The sequence below is a fragment of the Paramisgurnus dabryanus genome, chromosome 23 (genome assembly GCF_030506205.2).
Source record: "Paramisgurnus dabryanus chromosome 23, PD_genome_1.1, whole genome shotgun sequence".
Taxonomy (NCBI): Eukaryota; Metazoa; Chordata; class Actinopteri; order Cypriniformes; family Cobitidae; genus Paramisgurnus; species Paramisgurnus dabryanus.
In genome coordinates, this window is record NC_133359.1 from 4,564,078 (window position 1) to 4,583,968 (window position 19,891).

The 19,891-nt window shown below is 37.8% G+C and overlaps 1 protein-coding gene across 5 annotated transcripts; it reads left to right on the forward strand.

The window, feature by feature from the left end:
* The first annotated feature begins 796 nt into the window (after nucleotides 1-796).
* Nucleotides 797-19,306, forward strand: phrf1 (PHD and ring finger domains 1). 5 transcript variants are annotated; one of them, XM_065292248.2, is made up of 18 exons: nucleotides 797-919; nucleotides 1,580-1,692; nucleotides 2,210-2,332; nucleotides 4,453-4,640; nucleotides 5,662-5,745; nucleotides 5,882-6,015; nucleotides 6,139-6,230; nucleotides 6,464-6,621; nucleotides 7,016-7,148; nucleotides 7,235-7,347; nucleotides 8,671-8,864; nucleotides 8,951-9,073; nucleotides 9,173-9,330; nucleotides 9,579-12,443; nucleotides 13,528-13,604; nucleotides 14,907-15,023; nucleotides 17,703-17,831; nucleotides 18,007-19,306. In XM_065292248.2, exons 2-18 carry the CDS (start codon nucleotides 1,599-1,601, stop codon nucleotides 18,154-18,156), a joined length of 4,932 nt encoding a protein of 1,643 aa, XP_065148320.1. In that variant the 5' UTR covers nucleotides 797-919; nucleotides 1,580-1,598; the 3' UTR covers nucleotides 18,157-19,306. The 5 variants fall into 5 exon arrangements, with proteins under 5 accessions (XP_065148320.1, XP_065148324.1, XP_065148322.1 ...); XM_065292252.2 differs by having other exon boundaries at nucleotides 6,464-6,603; XM_065292250.2 differs by having other exon boundaries at nucleotides 2,213-2,332.
* Nucleotides 19,307-19,891: the final 585 nt, after the last annotated feature.

Genomic DNA, 19,891 nt, shown 5'->3' on the forward strand with positions numbered 1-19,891 from the left:
TTTAAACTAAACGTATTGTTTTGTTACTTGTGAATAATTAAACTGTTTTGAGTAGTGATGGGCGATTTCGAAGCACGCTTCATGAGGATTCGAAACATTTATGAATCTTTTGCTTCGAATAATTGGTTCGGAGCTTGTTTCAAACTGGCCAAAGTCACGTGATTTTAGCAAACGAGGCTTCATTACGTCATAACTGTTTCGAAAATCCGACGATTCACCACTAGGGGGAGTTGATCACAAATGACCAGTGTAGGTGAACTCGGGTCAGTTTTATTGTAAAAGTTTATAAAACATTCATCCTTCTGACTAATAACACTACCATTTTGTCTACTTTTGTTTATAGACGGATTTAATAAAAAAAAATTGCATAATTAAAAAGGGATTTCGTTTTAATGATTTGTTTGCCATAAATAAAACTAAAAACACAGAATACACTTTTAATTAAATTAAATAATTAATGTTTCTTAAAAACATATTTTTAGAACAATCTTGCTATAATTTTGTAAAAAGTGTAAAATGTTTGGACAGATCTTGCTGCTTCTACACTATTTTGACCAGCAGGTGTCGCCAGCGTGTATGGTGTTTCGAACGCTTTAAAAAACTGAATCAGTTTATGAAGCAATTGGTTCAATTGATTCAAAGCTTCGAAAAGCTTCATTTCTTCCATCACTAGTTTCGAGTTTCGAGTGGGTTCAGCGGCTTTCATTCATGAATATTAACATTACCATCCTTCTTTATTAATATATAAAAGTCAAAATATCTTTGGTCAAGCCTATTGGTTTACGTCACATAACGTAATTAATATTCATGAGGCAAGTCTTCGCCATAGTAGAATTCGTAAATTCTTTAACCGGCAGCGTCAAAGACAAACGCCGTGTGGACTTCAAAACACAAATAATGTCTTACACAGATTTACTGGGTATGTACAAATACTTAACATGGTAACTACCCCTATTAATTTAATAAATGAGACATCTACCGCGTTTCGAAGCGACCTGGATTTGAATCGGTACAAAAATAGCCGATGAGTTAAATTTAGACAGGACAAGAAACACACCTAGCATGTTAGCTTTAGCCATAGCTTTAGTGTACGTGCTTAGGGTTGTTTTTTATTACATTTAGGTTTTTATTTTAAAACATTTTAATGTTAGAAAGCCTTCTCATTGCAACCTTCCCTGTAGTTTGCTGAATATATAAACGATAAAGCCTGGGTTGTTTTTGTTGGCTAGCTTTGTGTTAGCCGTTAGCATGGACAGCAATAACATTGTGTTTGTTATCAAATAATTGAATAATTGACATTTACGTGCATTGAGTGTTAAACTGGCAAGGTAAAAGCATTTTTGAAGGTGTTTAAACATTTTGTGTATATGTAGTGATAACAAATAGTTTATATGGGACTGTCAGCAGCACTTGGGTAACAGTTTAGTAGGCGTGTGCATGAAAAGAGGATACCTAACAGGTAGGATTGATATGAGCACAAACAGTCCCACCATGATGCTAAAGATAAGGATCTATAGTTAGAAGGTTAGTCTGTGTATTTGTCCTAACAGTGACATTATGGACCTTTCTGTTTTCCCAGAGTAGACTGATGTTTAACCATGGATGAGGATGACAGTCAAGATGAGCTGATCAACAGGAACGTCTCTCACGGAAAAGGCAAAAGGCCTGCAATGTCTATTGTCTCTGATGATGGTTAGTATGCAGGCTTTCTTTGCATCAACATCTAGACAAGCACTCATAAATAATTTCTATCTCCGTTCCATTTATGCATTTGGAAGATGCTTTTATCTAAAGTGACTTACATCTTGGTATCAAGATGCGTTTTGGTCGATCGGATTACAAGGGGACGAGAGAGACACGTTCCCTGGTGTTTTGATCCGTCTCTTTTGTCCACTTTCAACGGCTTTTGTCCTGATTACTATGAGGGGATGGTCTATGGGCGAATAAAACACAAGCAGGAGAAATTACTCACTGGCAGATATTGTCAGTTTTAAGCATAAACTGAGTTGATTTTTATATTTGACTACATTTTTATTGACTTAATTTCTTAGGTCATTTTGCTTCTCAGGTAAATCCATCTTTCTTTAAGAATTTGTAAATATTTATGCTGGAAAACAAGGCAATGATACATTCATTTTTGCAGTGCATCAGTGTATGTAGTATGCCACTTTTTTGCTAAACGTTTTTAATGCATGATGTCACGTTTCAGAAGACAATTCAGAAGATGAAGGAGAATCGGAAGAAGAAGAGACAGAAAGTGAGGAAGATGCTGATGGAGAGGAAGTTTTAGATGGCGAGGAGGAAGATGATGGAGAGGAGGATGACAGTGAAGGTAAGCATCAACATGTGAAAATTTGTGTTGACTTTGTTCTTCCCAGTTTTTTAAAGAATGATGACACTAGACATTAGCTTTGTCCCAAAACAAAGGCTGGATTTTTTGAAGGTCGCGTCCTCTGAAGGCTAGGACTCCGTCTTCTAAGGATGCTTCCTTCGAAGTCCAAGAAGCGAACTGAAATGAGACGGTCTAGCATAATGAGGATCGAAAGCTGCTAGGACTGTCAAAAGATTAATCACGATTAATTGCAAACAAAATAAAAGTTTGTGTTATGTATTGTGTATATATTTGTGTGTGTGTTGTGTGTAATTGCTATGTATACATTAATACACACATACATGTATACATTATAAAAAAAATTATTTATGTATATATGTTTTTATTTTAACATAATATAAAATATATAAAAATCTAAATTTAGCTATCGTTCTGTCTATTGTTCTATCTATCGTATCTATCTATGTTATTGATCTATCATTTGTATCCATCTATCTATCTATCGCGTCGATTGCATCTTGTACACACGTAAATGTTTTTTTAACACAAAATTCAATTTCAATTCATTTTTATTTATATAGCGCTTTTCACAAAAGTTAATTGTTTTAAAGGAGCTTTACATTAATAGATGTATGAAAAGCATAGAAAAACGAGCATAGTAATAATGTAACGTATACAGTAAAGTGGTAAGTTAAGCCAAAGGTGGCAGACTCTAGCCTGGCTCCGCTCTCCTACGTGCTTCCGCTTATTTTTCATTTCGCTTCAGCAGAACGTCTGGGACTGCTCTAAAGAGTTTCGTTTTCTCCTGCAAAAATCTGCAGGACCATTCAGCGAACAGATGGGGGTGGCTAAGAACGATGACGTTGAGGTCGTGCGTCAGTTTGAGTTGTAGTTCAGTAATGGCAGCGGAGAAAGACGTGAGAAAAGCTATTCGGTCCGTTGTTGCAAAACCGCAGAATATACAGAAGTTAAAGCCGGAGCAAGAACCAGGTTTGCTAACTTTTGTTTGTCTGATTATTCTGACTTGTTGTTTCCGGACGGTTTCGGTGCATGATATACGTCACGACCACATGTTAGCGATTGGCTTTGGCAGATCCTGAGTGACTCTGGGCAGATCCAATAGTTTTAAACTTCAACAATGGACCCTCCTTAACGGAAGTAACGCTTTGCTATGGAGCGTGGCCAGACTCTCTGTACAAATGAAATGAATGTACGAGAGTCTGGTTATACCAGGCTAGGCAGACTCTCCAGGGAATGAAAAAAAACCTAGGAGAAAAGAAACAAAAGGGAGAGAGAAACAGAATCCTATTAGCGTAGGGGCTGTTCACATGTAATGCAAGTGTCATACAGTATAGTGGTTTAAGTCAGCTTGGTTCCAGACAGGCTAACTATTGCGGCATACGTATATTACCCAATATGAGGTATGTGAGTGCTTTATTCTAGACAAACTAACTATTGCGGGATAAGTATATTTACTGGACATTTTATGTGAATGCTTTGTTAAAGAAGAATGTCTTAAGTTTAGTTTTATAAAACATAATTTATAATACTGAAACTGAATGCTGCGTTCACACCAGCGGCAAAAAACTGCAAAACTTGCTTCATTCGTACATGCGTGAAATTCTAGTCATTTGACACATTCACTCGGAAATTCGCGTCATGGGAGGGGCTTCTGAGTACCGTGCCGCAGGAGGCCTTATCGCATCTTTGCAGTGACTTAACATGTAAATCACTCACGCTTGCCGCCTCTATAGCGTCTGGTGTGAACCCTACATGACAAGGACCATTTTTTAGCAAAATACACACAGGATTTAAATGATCAACAGCCTTTGAATTGGGACAATCTTACTCGCAATGCTGTGACATAATTGGTCTCGGCATGCATTCGAATTGGGACGCAGATATTTTGTCTAAAAGCAATAAGTATTAAAAGTCACTGATGCATTTATTCCACAAAGTGCTACATCATTTTTACAAGGTGTTTAGCACATACTGGTTTGCATTTTAGCACAATATATGCGCATCATAACTCAGACCAGACCACTTAAAGCAACATGAACACACCCTATATCAAACATATACTGGTTGAAAACAGGGAAATAATCTGTCTGTATGTTTAGATGAAGACTCTGGTAAGGTCCTGGAGGGAGCTGTAGGGAATGTTCCTGAGGAAGCAGCGGATCTGAGCTCGGATGAGGACTCTGAGAAATGCCCGATCTGTCTGAACTCTTTCCACGAGCAGCCCATAGCCACACCAGAAGCCTGTGAGCACTACTTCTGTCTGGACTGTTTACTGGAATGGTCAAAGGTAAGATTTATAAGATGTTTGATTGATTAGATAGCAAATGTTACTTGTTTCCTTCACATGAGTTTTCAAGGTTGAATGAATGACTATGTTAACCTGTACAGCATGTACTCTTATGAAGACAGATTAGTAAGAAAACATTTAAAAGATTTCAATGAATATTTATGTTAAAGGAATAGTCTACTCATTTTCAATATTAAAATATGTTATTACCTTAACTAAGAAGAGTTGATACATCCCTCTATCATCTGTGTGCGTGCACGTAAGCGCTGGAGCGCGCTGCGACACTTCGATAGCATTTAGCTTAGCCCCATTCATTCAATGGTAACACTCAGAGATAAAATTAGAAGTGACCAAACACATCAACGTTTTTCCTATTTAAGACGAGTAGTTATACGAGCAAGTTTGGTGGTACCAAATAAAACGTAGCGCTTTTCTAAGCGGATTTAAAAGAGGAACTATATTGTATGGCGTAATAGCACTTTTGGGAGTACTTCAACTCGCCTGAAAAATCCGCTCCCCTTCTCCCTCTCATAATGGGAGAGAGAGGGTGTTACTGCGCCGAGTCGAAGTACTCCCAAAAGTGCTGTTCCGCCATACAATATAGTTCCTCTTTTAAATCCGCTTAGAAAAGCGCTACGTTTTATTTTGTACCACCAAACTTGCTCGTATAACTACTCGTCTTAAATAGGAAAAACGTTGATGTGTTTGGTCACTTCTAACTTTATCTCTGAGTGGTACCATTGAATGAATGGGGCTAAGCTAAATGCTATCAAAGTGTCGCAGCGCGCCCCAGCGCTTACGTGCACGCACTAAGATGATAGAGGGATGTATCAATTCTTCTTAGTTAAGGTAATAACATATTTTAATATTGAAAATGAGTAGACTATTCCTTTAACAGGCAATTTATTTAGCAGCATTTAGTATTGTTCTTAACAGGCAAGCTTTTGCAAATACTGTATATAACGGTCATTGTGCTTTGGAAATACTGTGATATCACCTTTTTCCTTTGTCTTTTGTCAAGAATGCCAACTCGTGTCCCGTGGACCGCAAAGTATTTTATAACATTTTCCTGAGAAAGTGTTACAATGGCAAAGTCCAGAAAACAGTGAGTAATCTACTAGCATTTTTCCAACAGTAGTGTTTTTATGATTGATTGTTGAAATGATTTATGGTAGTACTGTAGTGTTGTTGGAGGCAATCCACTAGGGTTACATAAATAATTTTTATATGCATTTGGGTAGATTGCAGTTCAGAAGCCAATAAAACCCGGACAGGAGGAGCAGGTGGATGTGGACTTGGATCAGACCAGCTGTGAAGTATGCGGAGGTCGAGACCGTGAAGATCGACTCTTGCTTTGCGATGGCTGTGATGCAGGGTAACACATTTTTTACAGCTGTGCTATATTTACAGATCTGTATTAAAAATAACACGTCATTCAGATTCACAATTTATATATTTTAGATGCTCTATGTTGCTAACCTGTCTTTTATTATAAAAGGTACCATATGGAGTGTCTTACACCTCCTCTTGATGCTGTACCAGTAGAGGAATGGTTCTGCCCCGATTGCACCCCCAACAACCGCAACTCGGGTAATATATATTTTATTAAAAGACATCCTTAGCCACAAACATTGTGGCTTCTTTAATTTAATATATATGTATGTTTATTTATTTTTAGAAGAAAAATTTCTTGGAAGGCATTTTGTGAAAATCACAAAAAATGCTGGCGGGCAACTTTTCAAAAAATGGCTGGCGGGGAATGAGTTAAGATGTACTAACACTATTAATAATAATATTTGCTCATATCTTATTGTCTGGTTTAGGCTCCGATCAGGTCAGCGAGGAGGACAGCAGCTCTCTGCCCACCACCAGCCATTCCCGATCCAGACCCACCCGTGCCATCGCAAGGACTCAGCACAGCGAACGGGTTCGGGCCAACGTCAACAGGCATCGCATCACGCAGGCACGCACAGCAGCGCAGGTTTGCATGATGCTTTTGCTCGGCTGTCTAATTACAATTGGCGCTTTCATTTTTTTGACTGAAATTATCAAGTTTGACCGTTTTCTAACTCTTACACTTTAGGGAATCCCTAAATATTTATCTACCTCACAGTATTTGTTACAAATCGTGGTTTATTAAGTGAAGTGTGCAAGCATTTTGGCATGAATTTTGGTGTGGTTGGTAATTAGTTTTTTTTGCTAATTATGAAAATCACAATAATGAATATCTGTAAGGTTTACGAGATGCACATCTGCGTATTATGAAATAATATACACTTCATTCTTGAGATGTGTTGTGCTGTGTTATGCAATAAAGTCAATTTGCTTGATGTCCCGAGCAGTTAAGTGATTTCATATTCTGCGGGTGTTTTCAGCTCGCTCCAAGATATCTGATGCAGTCCACATGGTTGGATGACACCATCAACGCTGTAGTGGCCGGACTCAACACTGCTGTGTATGTGCGAGACCTTACCCCACGACCCAAGACTCGCCGGAAGAGGAGGACAGGTGAGACAAACAGAAAAGTTTCAGATTCTGATTTCGTGGTGTAGCAAGTGTACCTCTGTTTCTGATGTGACTTTGTGATCAAACAGTTAAAAGAAGGAAAACCAAAGGCAAATCCTCAGCAGCCTCCGGAGGGAAAACAAACCTGGGTGTTAAAAGGCGGAGACGCAAAGTCAGGAAGTCAAAATCCAGGCGAAAATTGGTGAGTTTGGGAAAGATGCAAACACTAGAGACTATTGTGTAAAAAGTATATAACTATATATTTCAGAATTTATCCCTAAAACCTATTTCTATTCCCAATACAGAATACAGATCTGCCCTTGTGTCAATTTGGTGCCAAAATTTTAACCAATAAAATCATAGTACCAACACATAGGTTCTGTATTAAAGGGGTCATGACATGATTCCTTTTATTATTTTATTAGGATCTCTAAGGTGTACCCTATAATATTACTCAAAATGTTTTGCAGAAAAACCATACACATTTAAGTAATTTATGACCTTTTCCCAACCTGCTTTTCATCCTCAGATTGAAACAGTCTGATTTGTGTGTTTCCCCTTTAAGAGTGTTCGGCCTGGCTCTGTGTCCCGCCCACTTTTATGATTGACAGCCTACATGCTGCGGCTACTATGCAGTTTCACTACAAATACAGTAAATTATTAAATCAAATAAGTGATGCTTCCCTGAGTTAAAGGGCACCTATTATGCAAAATCCACTGTTTGGTCATTAATGAGTTGGCACACAACAATCCTACAATGAAAAATATCCACCTTCTTCTTATTTTAACCCCTATTAAACCAAAGCAGCCTCTTAAGACATGCTGTTTTAATTCTCTTGTTAATGTGACATCACACAAACAAAGCCCTGCCCATGCCCACTGACTGACTGGTTAATTTTACACAAAGTTTTTTTTAAATCTGTTTGTTAGCACACTAATGCGGATAAATATACTATTGTTTCAGACTGTATTCACAGGAATCAAATCTGTTTTAACTGAAAGTGCTTATTGTCTGTTGGAAATGGAGTAAGGAGTCATAATAGCTAATTTGCATTTAAAGGTACAAACATGAAAAGGCACTTTTTGTTCCCACCCAGATAGGGTCATTTTGGACATGTTATAACAAATTATCTTTGCGGTATGAGCTTTAACTTCACAGGCACATTCTAAGCACACCTGAAACATATATTATCTTGTAAAAATAGCCATAATATGTGCCCTTTGATACATTACATGATATAGTTAACATTACATTAGAAATAATTAATGAAGAAATGAAAAAAAGAGTTGTATTTTTGATGTGTTATTCTTACGATCAAAATGTCGCAGGCAACTAGGTAACAACATTCACATCTGTTTTAGTGTGTTGGTATGCCCTATAACTTGCACACTCTTGCTACACGTTAAAAAGGTATATACTTTCCTATAACAAAAACAGACGTACTATTAGGACATAGTATAAGTAGGCGAATTCTGATGCATTGTTCCTGGGCTAAGCCTAATCTGAATTGTTTTGCCATTGCAGGTCGTAAAAAACAAAACTAATTCCAGAGGTCGTATTGCACGGAGTTTAGGGATTAGGAAACCCAGATCTGGTTCAACCATACCTTCAGTTTATCGACCGTCTGAGTCCAGTTTAGGAAGTATGCGGGCAGAAATCGGAGCAGCCTCCTTTTCTGTGTATGGAGATCCCTTTGACCTGGACCCCTTTGATGACCGGTACAGTTTTACTAAGAATCATTTTGTTTTGTCTTTAAACTGCACACTGTTGAATTATTGTGAACATTTGTGTTGGTTCTTGTTAGAGAGGAGGAGATTGAAGTTCAAACACCCTTGTCTGTTCTGGATGCCAAACGCCGTGGCCTGTCTCGTTCTGCCCTGCGCTCCCATCAGCCTGTGGCCCGTCCCATTACTGCCGGTCTCTCCAGGTTAGTACTAGCAGTGGGCTACAGAATCTTTTTTTGGGGGCCAATAAATGTGAAAATATAAAATTCTAGCTTTTATTCACTTTTTCCAATGCTTTCTAGGAGTGGTGGTGTGAGTTTCCCACATTTGGCAGAGGTCGGAGCAGAAGCTCCAGTGCCTGATCTTCTGGGGAGTATTCTTAGTGGTCAGAGCATGCTCCTTATGGACAGTTCAGATGTTGTTATCAACAGAGACGGCTCTCTTAAAGCCACTAAACCTGGTAAGTCATACTAAGGAAAACTATAAGTTTATAACAGCTGTGGACTTGAGCTGTTGGTTGCCATTTACAATCTCACACCTAGATGCCAGTAAAACCTACACCGTGGACCTTTAATAATGGAGCACATTACTTGCAAATGTTCCCAATACTGCACAGGACAAGTTTAATTCTTGCATTGTGATTTTTTTCACTTCGTAGCTTACGTTGCATTATTGTCATACAAAAGTGTTAATTTTTTTAATTTACAGTGTGCCTGTCCTTGCCAAGGAGCACAGTCCCTGGAGGATCAAGCTCGGGGGAAACCGCAAACCTGCCAAACTCAGAAACGAGTCCTTTTCACAACGGTGAAGGTGCCGGTCCTTCCTCTAGCCCCTTAAGTTCCCCTGGTTCCTGTTCAACACCACAGAATCCCACATCTCCATGTCCACCCATAAACTCTCCACATCTTCCTTTCTCTTCTACGGGACATCCTCGCTTACATCCAGGACCTCCATCTAAACCAGTCGCCTTAAACCCCCAGAGACCTGGAAATGGGACTAGAGGCCTTTCTGACACTCAACATCAAGACAAGGGCAGCACCCCCCATCAACCGCCTGTAAAAAAGCCCCCTCCCAAACCTGTATGGGTGGATGTTTCAATTTTACCAAGGATACCCAAAATTAAAAAGGAGGGTACCTCCAGTGGCAATAATAGTGGAGGTGGTAGTAGCAGTAGTTTGCCAGAATCTTCTACGACCAGCTTAGCAGGCAATACAGGTAGGGCCCACACTGTCGACCAACAAGGGACAAGTAACAGGGAGCCAGACAGGACAGTGGATGCTCAGAGGCAAAGACCAGACAGGGCCGGTGCTTCATCTACTTTTTCTAGCTCTTTCACCTCCACCTCATCTTCCGTAGGTGCCTCTTCCAACTCGCATCCGTCCTCTTCTTCCGTTAGTTTCCGCATTAACTCCAGCGGAAACCCGTGGCATGCTCGGCGACTTTCTGCATCAGGAGGGACTCTGCCAGGCAATAATGAGGAAACCGTAAAGAGAAATGATAAAAGAAAAAAGATGATGATGTCTTTCAGATCACAGTCTAAAGAGGTCAAAAAGGAGACCTATGACCCATTTGACCCTACAGGGTCTGATTCTTCTGATAACGAACTAGAGAATCAAGGTCCTGAGGTTAGCACCCCAAATACTGAGTCTAGTGTGCCTGTAGGACCCAATGAGGATGCCTGTCATCAGGTCAAATCCGAGCCTGTGGATGTAGATTTTATGGATGTGGAAAGCGACTCTGAAATATGTCCATTAGTTAAAATGGACCCAGAGTCTTCAAGCGAATCCAGACAGTCCCCATATCAACTGGAGACGGTCCAATTTGATACACCTAATGTTGGGGATTCTAGCAGTTGGGAGGTAAAGCTTGAAAATGATCCCAGTGGACAACAGGAAAACCCGTTTAAGAAAAACTCAGAATCAAGCTCATCCTGCAATGTTAAAAACGTTACGATTAAGGTAAAGCCTGAGCCTGGGACTGAACCGCTATCTGACAGCCCTCAATCAAAGTCACTTAAAGAGCAGCAACCAGTGAATTTACAGCGATCTTCAAAAGGGAATATGATGAGTAAAGGTCCGTCTCCAGTCCGCGAGCCTTGTAATGCTGCTAATATCATAGCAAAGGAGAAAGGGGAAAGATCTCACAAGTCCGAATCCAAGGACAGGAGGAGGTCACCCTCCGATTCCCAAAGTCCTCCTAAAGATGCGCATAAAAAGAAACACTCAAAGTCGAAAGAAAAAAGGAGGACACGCTCAAAATCGAGGGATCGGCATCAGTCAGATTCAAAATCTAGAGAGAGGCCAAGGTCTCGCTCAAGATCTAGGGAGAGAAAACGTCCACGGTCGAGAGACAGGAGGCGTTCGTCTAGTTCTAGCAGTAGAGAGAGGAAAACCAGGAGGAAGAGAGCCAGTCGTGAGAGGAGTGACAGCAGAGGACGAGAGCGACACGGGAAGAGATCGAAAGAAAAAAAACGCTCTCGATCCCGTTCGCATTCCAGGTCGAGATCGAGAGAGAGGCGGAAGAGATCAAAGGATTATGCTGAGAGGTCAAAGAGGCGCAAATCAAGATCAAAATCAAGGGATAGAAAAAGGCGAGAGGCTCGATCGGAGAGCTCTCGACATACAGACAAGATCTCTTATAAATCAGAGCCCATGTCCACTGAAAAAAAAGATACGGCTCTAAGTCCAAACAAGACTATAGCTCATTCGAAAGTAGAAGAAAAAGATTTAAGAGCAATTGAGTACAAGAGTACACTTTCATTACCATCAGTTAAACAAGAGGTGCAGTCGGTCAAGAGTCCAACTCCAGGGTCATCAAGGCATGGGGACAAAACCGAAATGCTTACAGAAACCAAAAAAGACATTTCGCTTGCAGTGTCAGAAGAGCTAAAAATGTTTAAGCCTCAAGAAATCAAACAGGAGAAACCTTGGCCCATTGGTAAAGTTAAGGAGTTGGAAGATATCAAGAAAGAGGAGGAACTCTCGGGTGGAGAATTTGATGCTGATAAAGACACAAAGATCGAAACGTTCACATCACAAATCTTCAGGGAAGAATCTCCAGAACTGAATGAGATTAAGTCAGACATCATTGATTCAGAAAAGAGCCAAGCTTGCAATCCAGAAGATGAAACCAAGAATATGAACGTTGATCAAATATGGCCCGATGAAGATAATTCGCCACGTTGCAGTGACAACCCGCTTGTCATCAGTTTAGATGCACCTGATGCCGACTCTGAAAACTGTAAAAAGGAGAGCATGGAGCCAAATTGGTCTCCTCCGTTCATGGATGAGATTGAGGTGACACTTGCCGAACCATCAGACCCAGTGAAACAAGACCCTGTTAATACCTCTGATGAAGATATCAATGTCGATTATTTGATCGACAATTTGGATTTCATTAAGAAGGAAATGAGTGAGAGCTCTGCAGCCAATTCAACAGATGTTGTTGAAGAAGCTTCAGATAAGGATAAGCCAGCAACCGAATTTGCATCAAGTGGTGGAAAGTCCAAATCACAGGGAAAGCGAGTAACCTGGAATTTGCAGGAACCAAAAACCCAGTCTGACAAAATGAGCAGTGAGTATATTTTAAATGGTAATAATGTTAAACATGATGCATTTATCTTCCCCAAAATATTCATATGCAATGTTTATATATTTTTTGAAACTGTTGTGTCCTTTATTTACATTAGAGATGCACCGATCGACCGGTCAAAGACCAGAATTGTCAGATTTTACCTGGCTGATTTTACTTTTTAACCAACCGGTCAGTCTCATGATATTCCGATACCGACCCGATCCTTTTGTTGCCAGTGACGCAAGCAATAACATCGGTACCTGAAAACTATTTGACATACAGACCGCAAAAAAAATTCTAGACGTTTTAAGCACATGTGCTAAACTGTTTGCTTTAAATGCTTATATCTTCTGTATATAAATGTTGATTTAAACCAAAATGCTTTTTTGCAAAGTTGTGTTTGACACATCAAACGTCTCGGGTTACGTATGTAACTGTTGTTCACTGAGAAGGGAACGAGACGCTGCGTCTCCCTTGCCATACTTTCTGCGTTCCTGTAACGCCGTCTTTGGCAATATTTCAGTTATCGATATACTTCCTGGATCCCGCGTCACCCTGTCTTTGTCGTTAAGCCTCACCATTGGTTGAATTTGATATACACATTCAGACGCAATTACACCTGGAGGCGTCCCCAAAGTGTCACCGCAGTGACGCAGCGTGAGTTCCCTCGAAGGGAACTGTAACAATGTATCTTAAAAGGTAACATGATGTAACCTTGCTCTCACTTAAAATGTGTCCCCAAATTTAGTCCTTGAATTTGAGGCTACTGGATCTGGAAAGTCCTTGAAAGGTCCTTGAATTTGAAGTTAACTAGAGTGTGGGAACCCTGTCTGATGAACTTTCTGAGCCAAACTCAGACGTCGAGTTGTTTAATCTTGTGTCTTATCACACACACAGCCAGTTACAAGTCAATCCTGAAGCAGCAGTCAGTATCGGCAGGTCAACATCTATAGAAAAATCTAAAAATCGGGACAAGAAAATTGAAACTGGTGCATCTCTAATTGATATTGATTGAAGTGTAAATGTGTGGGAATGTTTTTTTTTTAGCTTTCGGTTTTTGAGTGTGTTTCTTTTTCACTTTTAGAAATTGCCCTGTTCAAACTTAAACTCAAGCAGGAGGGATTTCGCCGATCTACTGTCGCCCAGCAAACCTCCAGTCAGGTACAGACTCTACTTGTGTCTTCATTCACAAAACTACGGTGGTTTCTAGAAATGTATTCCTTAATTTCACATTGATTTAAATTTTTGAGATCTTATAATGATCTTAGTCATTATAGTTATATTTTCACAGAATGTTCTTTACATTATTTAGGACTATTTTTAGAAAAAACGACTGGAGTCAATTGGGTTACATTAATGATGGATGGTGTGTGCTATCGGAGCTATTGGGACATTTAATAAATGTCCCAACAGCTCCAATAGAATACTCATGGGCTCTGATTGGAGAAACGTATACAACTACTACTGGTAAACTAGTTTTTTATAATAATATGCGTAATATGCAATGTCCATGTAAATTTTATATGGATATTGCATATTATGCATATTATTATAAAAAATACATATACATTTGTGATGGAATGAGGGTGAATAAGTTCAAGTTCATTTTATTTGTATAGCACATTTACACAGCCAGTAGGCTGACCAAAGGGCTTTCCAGTAGCTCAAGGACCATACATGCATATACATTCAATTACACAGACAAAAATAAGTAAAAAATAAACCACATATGGAAAAACACAAAAACAATAGACCAAAGTGCTTTTCAGAGGATAAATCATAGACGCATATACCTGAGAATGCATAGACCAAGAGTATAAATGGCATATGAAAGCAACAGGTAAGGACAACCCATTTTACAGAGAACCCTAGCATAAAGTCAGTACATTCAGAAAAACAGATACGTTTAAAGATTGATAGAATTAAATGTTGTTTGATAAACTAATCCTTCACCCATATGTAGTTACTTTAGACAAACAGTGGGTGGCATCAGATTACTGTTTGCTTGCAATCTCTCGGAGGTCAAACAATGCTGATGTAATTCTCTCAGTAACCGTGAGACTGAGACTGAAACTGAAAACAGGCCAGTAAGGCATCATTTCAGACGAAACGAAAGTTAACGTTACACTGGAAAAACTGTATCTACCTTTGTCAAGACTTCATCAAAAACAAAACTAAGTAGTCATTATTGATATATTTATAATAATGATCACTGAATTTGTGTATAAATGACTCTTTACATTTTATTATGTAAAGCTTTAAAGACATTATACAGCCATACTAAAAAACATTTAAATCCTCTGAATCATCCTTCCAGGGAATACCCTTCGGATATTACAGGAAATCAAAACACACCTCCTAAATCTTTCAAGCATTTTATGGGAATTTTACCGACATTCGAGCATTGCTACAAGTCATTACAAGTTAATTGCAATAGTCTCACAAGTCTGTTTCATCCTGAAGGATAAAGCTCAGGCTGAACTCACAGAAAACATTTCCAGCCCGCTGTCCCAAGACAAACCCAGCAGACGAAAATCCCAAAAGGAAGAAGTTTTTCAGGATCCCCAACAGAAGGAGATGGTGAGCCAGGCAAAGTGCACCCAACATCTGCATCAAAAATAACACACACAACATCTTCTTGAATCCTGGTTGTCCTTTTGCACATTTCATCTTGACGAAGATTCATTGTAGAGCTAAACGTCAATCCGATTTTCTGAGAAAATTTAGACTTCTAAGCCTTGAACCGAAACAACCAGCTCAGAGATTTAGCAGCGTTCAATCACTGTTATGAGGAAATTAATTTATTATTTACTAATTTATTACTTTACATCTAGTCCGACTCAGAACCGCCCAGGAAGACGAGGGGTGGTTATGTATCCAACCACACTATTTGCATAAGGGTAAAGGGTGATGAAAGATAAGATCTAGTGATAAAGTAAATAAACTGGAATGTGTAAACAAACCATGTGTGCCTTGCAATTCTGATTTGGGGATTTAAGATTATGGGTAGTCTAGTTATGTTTAAGTGCTTATCTATGGTTTTACAGAAGCATCATCACATCATGACAACTTCCCAGCACATGCAATGTCTTCATTAAAGGATTACTCCACTTTCATAAAAAAATCTAGATAATTTACTCACCCCCATGTCATCCAAGATGATGATGTCTGTCTTTGTTCAGTCCGAGAGGAAATAGAAGTTTTTTTTTTTTTTTTGAGGAAACCTTCCAGGATATTTCTTCATATATGGACTTTAGTGGACCTCAACGGTTTGCAGTTTCAATGCAGCTTTAAAGGACTCTAAACAATCCCAACCGAGGCATAAGGGTCTTATCCAGCGAAAGAATCACCAAAATTTAAAAAATATAACTTAGACCTCTCGTCTTGCACTAGCCATGTGATGCGCCAGCGCGACCAACTGTATTACGTAATCACGCCGCAAGGTCACATGTAAAACGCACATTTGCGGACCATTTTAAACAATAAACTGACACAAAGACATTAATATCATTCAACATACAACCACATATAAGCGGTCCACTTGCACTGCAAAAAATTATTTTCAAGAATAAAAATTATTAGTATTTTTGTCTTGTTTTCAGTAAAAATATCAAAAAATTCTTAAATTTAAGATGCTTTTTCTTTATTAGCAAAATGACCCAAGAAAATAAGTCTAGTTTTTAGACCAAAAAGATCTAATTTAAGTGATTTTCTGCATAAAACAAGCAAAAACATTGCCAATGGGGTAAGCAAAAAATCTTGAAAATTATCTTGAACACTAAATTCAAGAAAAATTCAAGATTATTTTGCTTGTATTTTGCACAAAATCACTTACATTTGAAAAGCATCTTAATTTAAGAATTTTTAGATATTTTTACTTAAAAACAAGACAAAAATACTAAGAATTTTTTTGCAGTGTAAACATTGAAGCGATACACTGCAACTACTTAGTATTTTTGTCTTGTTTTTCGTAAAAATATCTAAAAATTCTTAAATTAAGATGTATTTTCTTTATGAGTAAAATGACCCAGGAAAATAAGAATAGTTTTTAGACAAAAAATATAAACTTTAAGTAAATTAGTGCTTAAAACAAGCAAAACAAAATCTGTCAATAGAATAAGAAAATTTTTTGGTTTACTTTTTTCATAAACACTTCATTCAAAAAAATTTTTTTTTTGCTTGTTTCAATCACAAATTCGCTTAAAGTTTATATATATATATATATATATATTTTTGTCTAAAAACTAGACTTATTTAGGTCATTTTGCTCATCAAGACAATACAATATTAATTTAAGAATTTTTTGATCTTTTTACTGAAAAAAAGACAAAAATACTAAGTAAGAAAGTAATTTTTGCAGTGTAGTTTCGCATATGTCATTCGTTACCGTTTGACGTGATTAAGTAATACGTAAGGTCACGCTTGCGCATCACACGGCTAGTGCAAGACAAGAAGTTGTGGTTAAAAAGTGCTTATTTTGAATTATTTTGGCAAAAATTATGATTGTTTCGCTAGATAATACCCTTACACTGCAAAAAATGATTTTCAAGAAAATATTTTCTTAGTATCTTTGTGTTGTTTTCAGTACAAATATCTAAAAATTCTTAAATTTAGATGCTTTTTCTTGATGAGCAAAATGACCCAAGAAAATAAGTCTAGTTTTTAGACCAAAAATATCAAATTTAAGTGATTTTGTGCATAAAACAAGCAAAAAAAAATCTGCCTTGAATTAAGTGTTTAAGAAATAATTTCAAGATTTTTTTGCTTACCCCATTGGCAGATTTTTTTGCTTGTTTTATGCACAAAATCACTTAAATTTTGAATTTTTGGTTTAAAAACTAAACTTATTTTCTTAGGTCATTTTGCTCATCAAGAAAAAGCATCTTCATTTAACAATGTTTTGATATTTTTACTGAAAACAAGACAAAAATACTAAGAATTTTTTTTCTTGAAAATAATTTTTTGCGGTGTATGCCTCGGTTGGGATCATTAAGAGCTCTTTAAAAACTGCACTGAAACTATAAACTGTTGAGGTCTGTAAAGTTCACTATTTGGAGAAAAATCCTGTGATATTTTTCATAAAAAACTTAATTTCTGCTCAACTGACAAAAGAAAGACAAACATCTTGGATGACACTGGGGTGAGTAAATGATCAATTTTATTTTTAAAAAGTGGAATATTCCTTTAAAAGATTTATGTTGTCATTGATTTTGCATAGCATTTACAAACCCAATTTTTGGTTGGTTTATATTTTTGTAGTACATGAAGAAACTTCACATGCAGGAACGGGCTATAGAAGAGGTCAAACTGGCCATAAAACCCTTCTATCAGAAAAGAGACATTACTAAGGAGGAATACAAGGAGATCTTGCGTAAGGCCGTTCAGAAGGTAAGCATTTTTTTAGTCACTTCCTCTTAAGTCATGAAATAACCCGACAAACACCTGTGACCAAGTTTCTGCAGTACAAAACAATAAGATATAAATAGACATGCAGGTACTATTTCGTTTCAGTATGTTGTTGTATGGAAATTACCCTATACGTTTCTCCTTTCATCCATTTAAGGTGTGTCACAGCAAGAGCGGCGAGATCAATCCAGTCAAAGTAGCCAACCTGGTCAAAGCCTACGTGGATAAGTATAAACACGCAAGGAAACACAAGAAAGAGGACAGTGGGCAGAGCCAACACACAGATACGTCAAACAGTATCGACTAGATTTTAATCTACGATGAAATTGAAAACTTTAAGGGCTCGGTCTTGTTTTCAAGTAAATCCGTTTGTATGTTTTATTGTGAAGATGATTTAAAAGTATATATCTTTTCGATAATTGTGTGTCTAAAATACTCTATACGTTCAAAGTCGATATACCATTGTTTGAAAAGCGCTCAAGGGTTTGAGGTTTATGATAAATGATGGGTGGGGTACAATACACGTCAAGCTATGACAAAAACTCGTAAGAAATGTCTAGGGCAATAATGGGTTACTGTCAGTTACTGATTTGTAGGTATGTTTGTCTTTTTTGTTTGTTTTTGCGAGTTGAGTTGAACTTTTTATGATGGCCGCGAACAAAGTTTTTTTTTTTTTTTTTTTTTACAGTTGCCTCGGTTCAGGTAGAAAGTTATGAGGACTGTTTAAGCGTAGGATACTAATATGCTCGAATTATTTCTGTGATGAGCCACACTGGAGAGACATTTAAATCTAAATGATTTCTTTTTTCGAAGAAGAATTAAGTTTTGTTGTATTAAAATATGCACGTTACGTTAAAATATCAGTAAGATCGACGTGTATAAAATAATCTGCAAATAATATTGATTTAAATTATGATGAAAATCCTATCTCATGTTGAGTCTTCACGAGACTCGTAAAGCAACTTGGTTGATTCAATTTTGACTGAAACGTTACTAATTTAATTCAAACTGGAAAACTTGCAATAGACCTCACCTCACCCAGTAGACACTCTTGTTTTTTTATTCAGGTTTTGTAATGTAAATAAAGTGATATATAAAATTCTCCCATGATGTACAACTGTAATGCATCTTTGCTCAAATGTGGACATGTATACTAATTTGTTTCTATGTAATTTACTAATCTGTACAAATATACGTCGAGAGAAATTGATAATGGCTCAGAGGTGTAATCCAAACGGTCTTTCAGAAGGTTTTCGTGAATTAAGCTTTTATTTGTTCCAGAAGTGGATTGTAATATTTTGAAAATCAGTTTTCTCATTTAATTCGGTGGTGGTGAGGTGTACAGAATGCTTGGTCCGTTGACATATTGCATGAAATAGACTTGTGAATTGGAGCATCCATGTTGCTATTTGTAAATAATTTTATTAAATACATTATTTAATAAAAAATAAATTTCACTTGACACATTCATTATTTTACAATTCAAATACACTGCAAAATTTCCTTGTTGCACTTAACTTTAAAGGGACAATAAGTAGGATTTTTCCCAATGCGTGTTGCAAATACGGGTATATGGTGGCCATAAAGGGATAGACATGGTCAGAAACAATGCTCAGGTAGGCCGTGGCATTTAAATGATGCCCAAATGGCACTAAGGGGCCTAAAGTGTGCCAAGAAAACATCCCCCCACACCATTATACCACGACCAGCAGCCTGCACAGTGGTAACGAGGCATGATGGATCCATTTTCTCATTCTGTTTACGCCAAATTCTGACTCTACCATCTGAATGTCTCAACAGAAATCAAGACTCATCAGACCAGGCAACATTTTTCCAGTCTTCAACTTTACAATTTTGGTGAGCTTGTGCAAACTGTAGCCTCTTTTTCCTATTCCTATTGGTACCCGGTGGGGTCTTCTGCTGTGTTAGCCCATCCGCCTCAAGGTTGTGCGTGTTGTGGCTTCACAAATGCTTTGCTGCATACCTGGGATGTAAGAGTGGTTATTTCAGTCAAAGTTGCTCTTCTAGAAGCTTGAATCAGT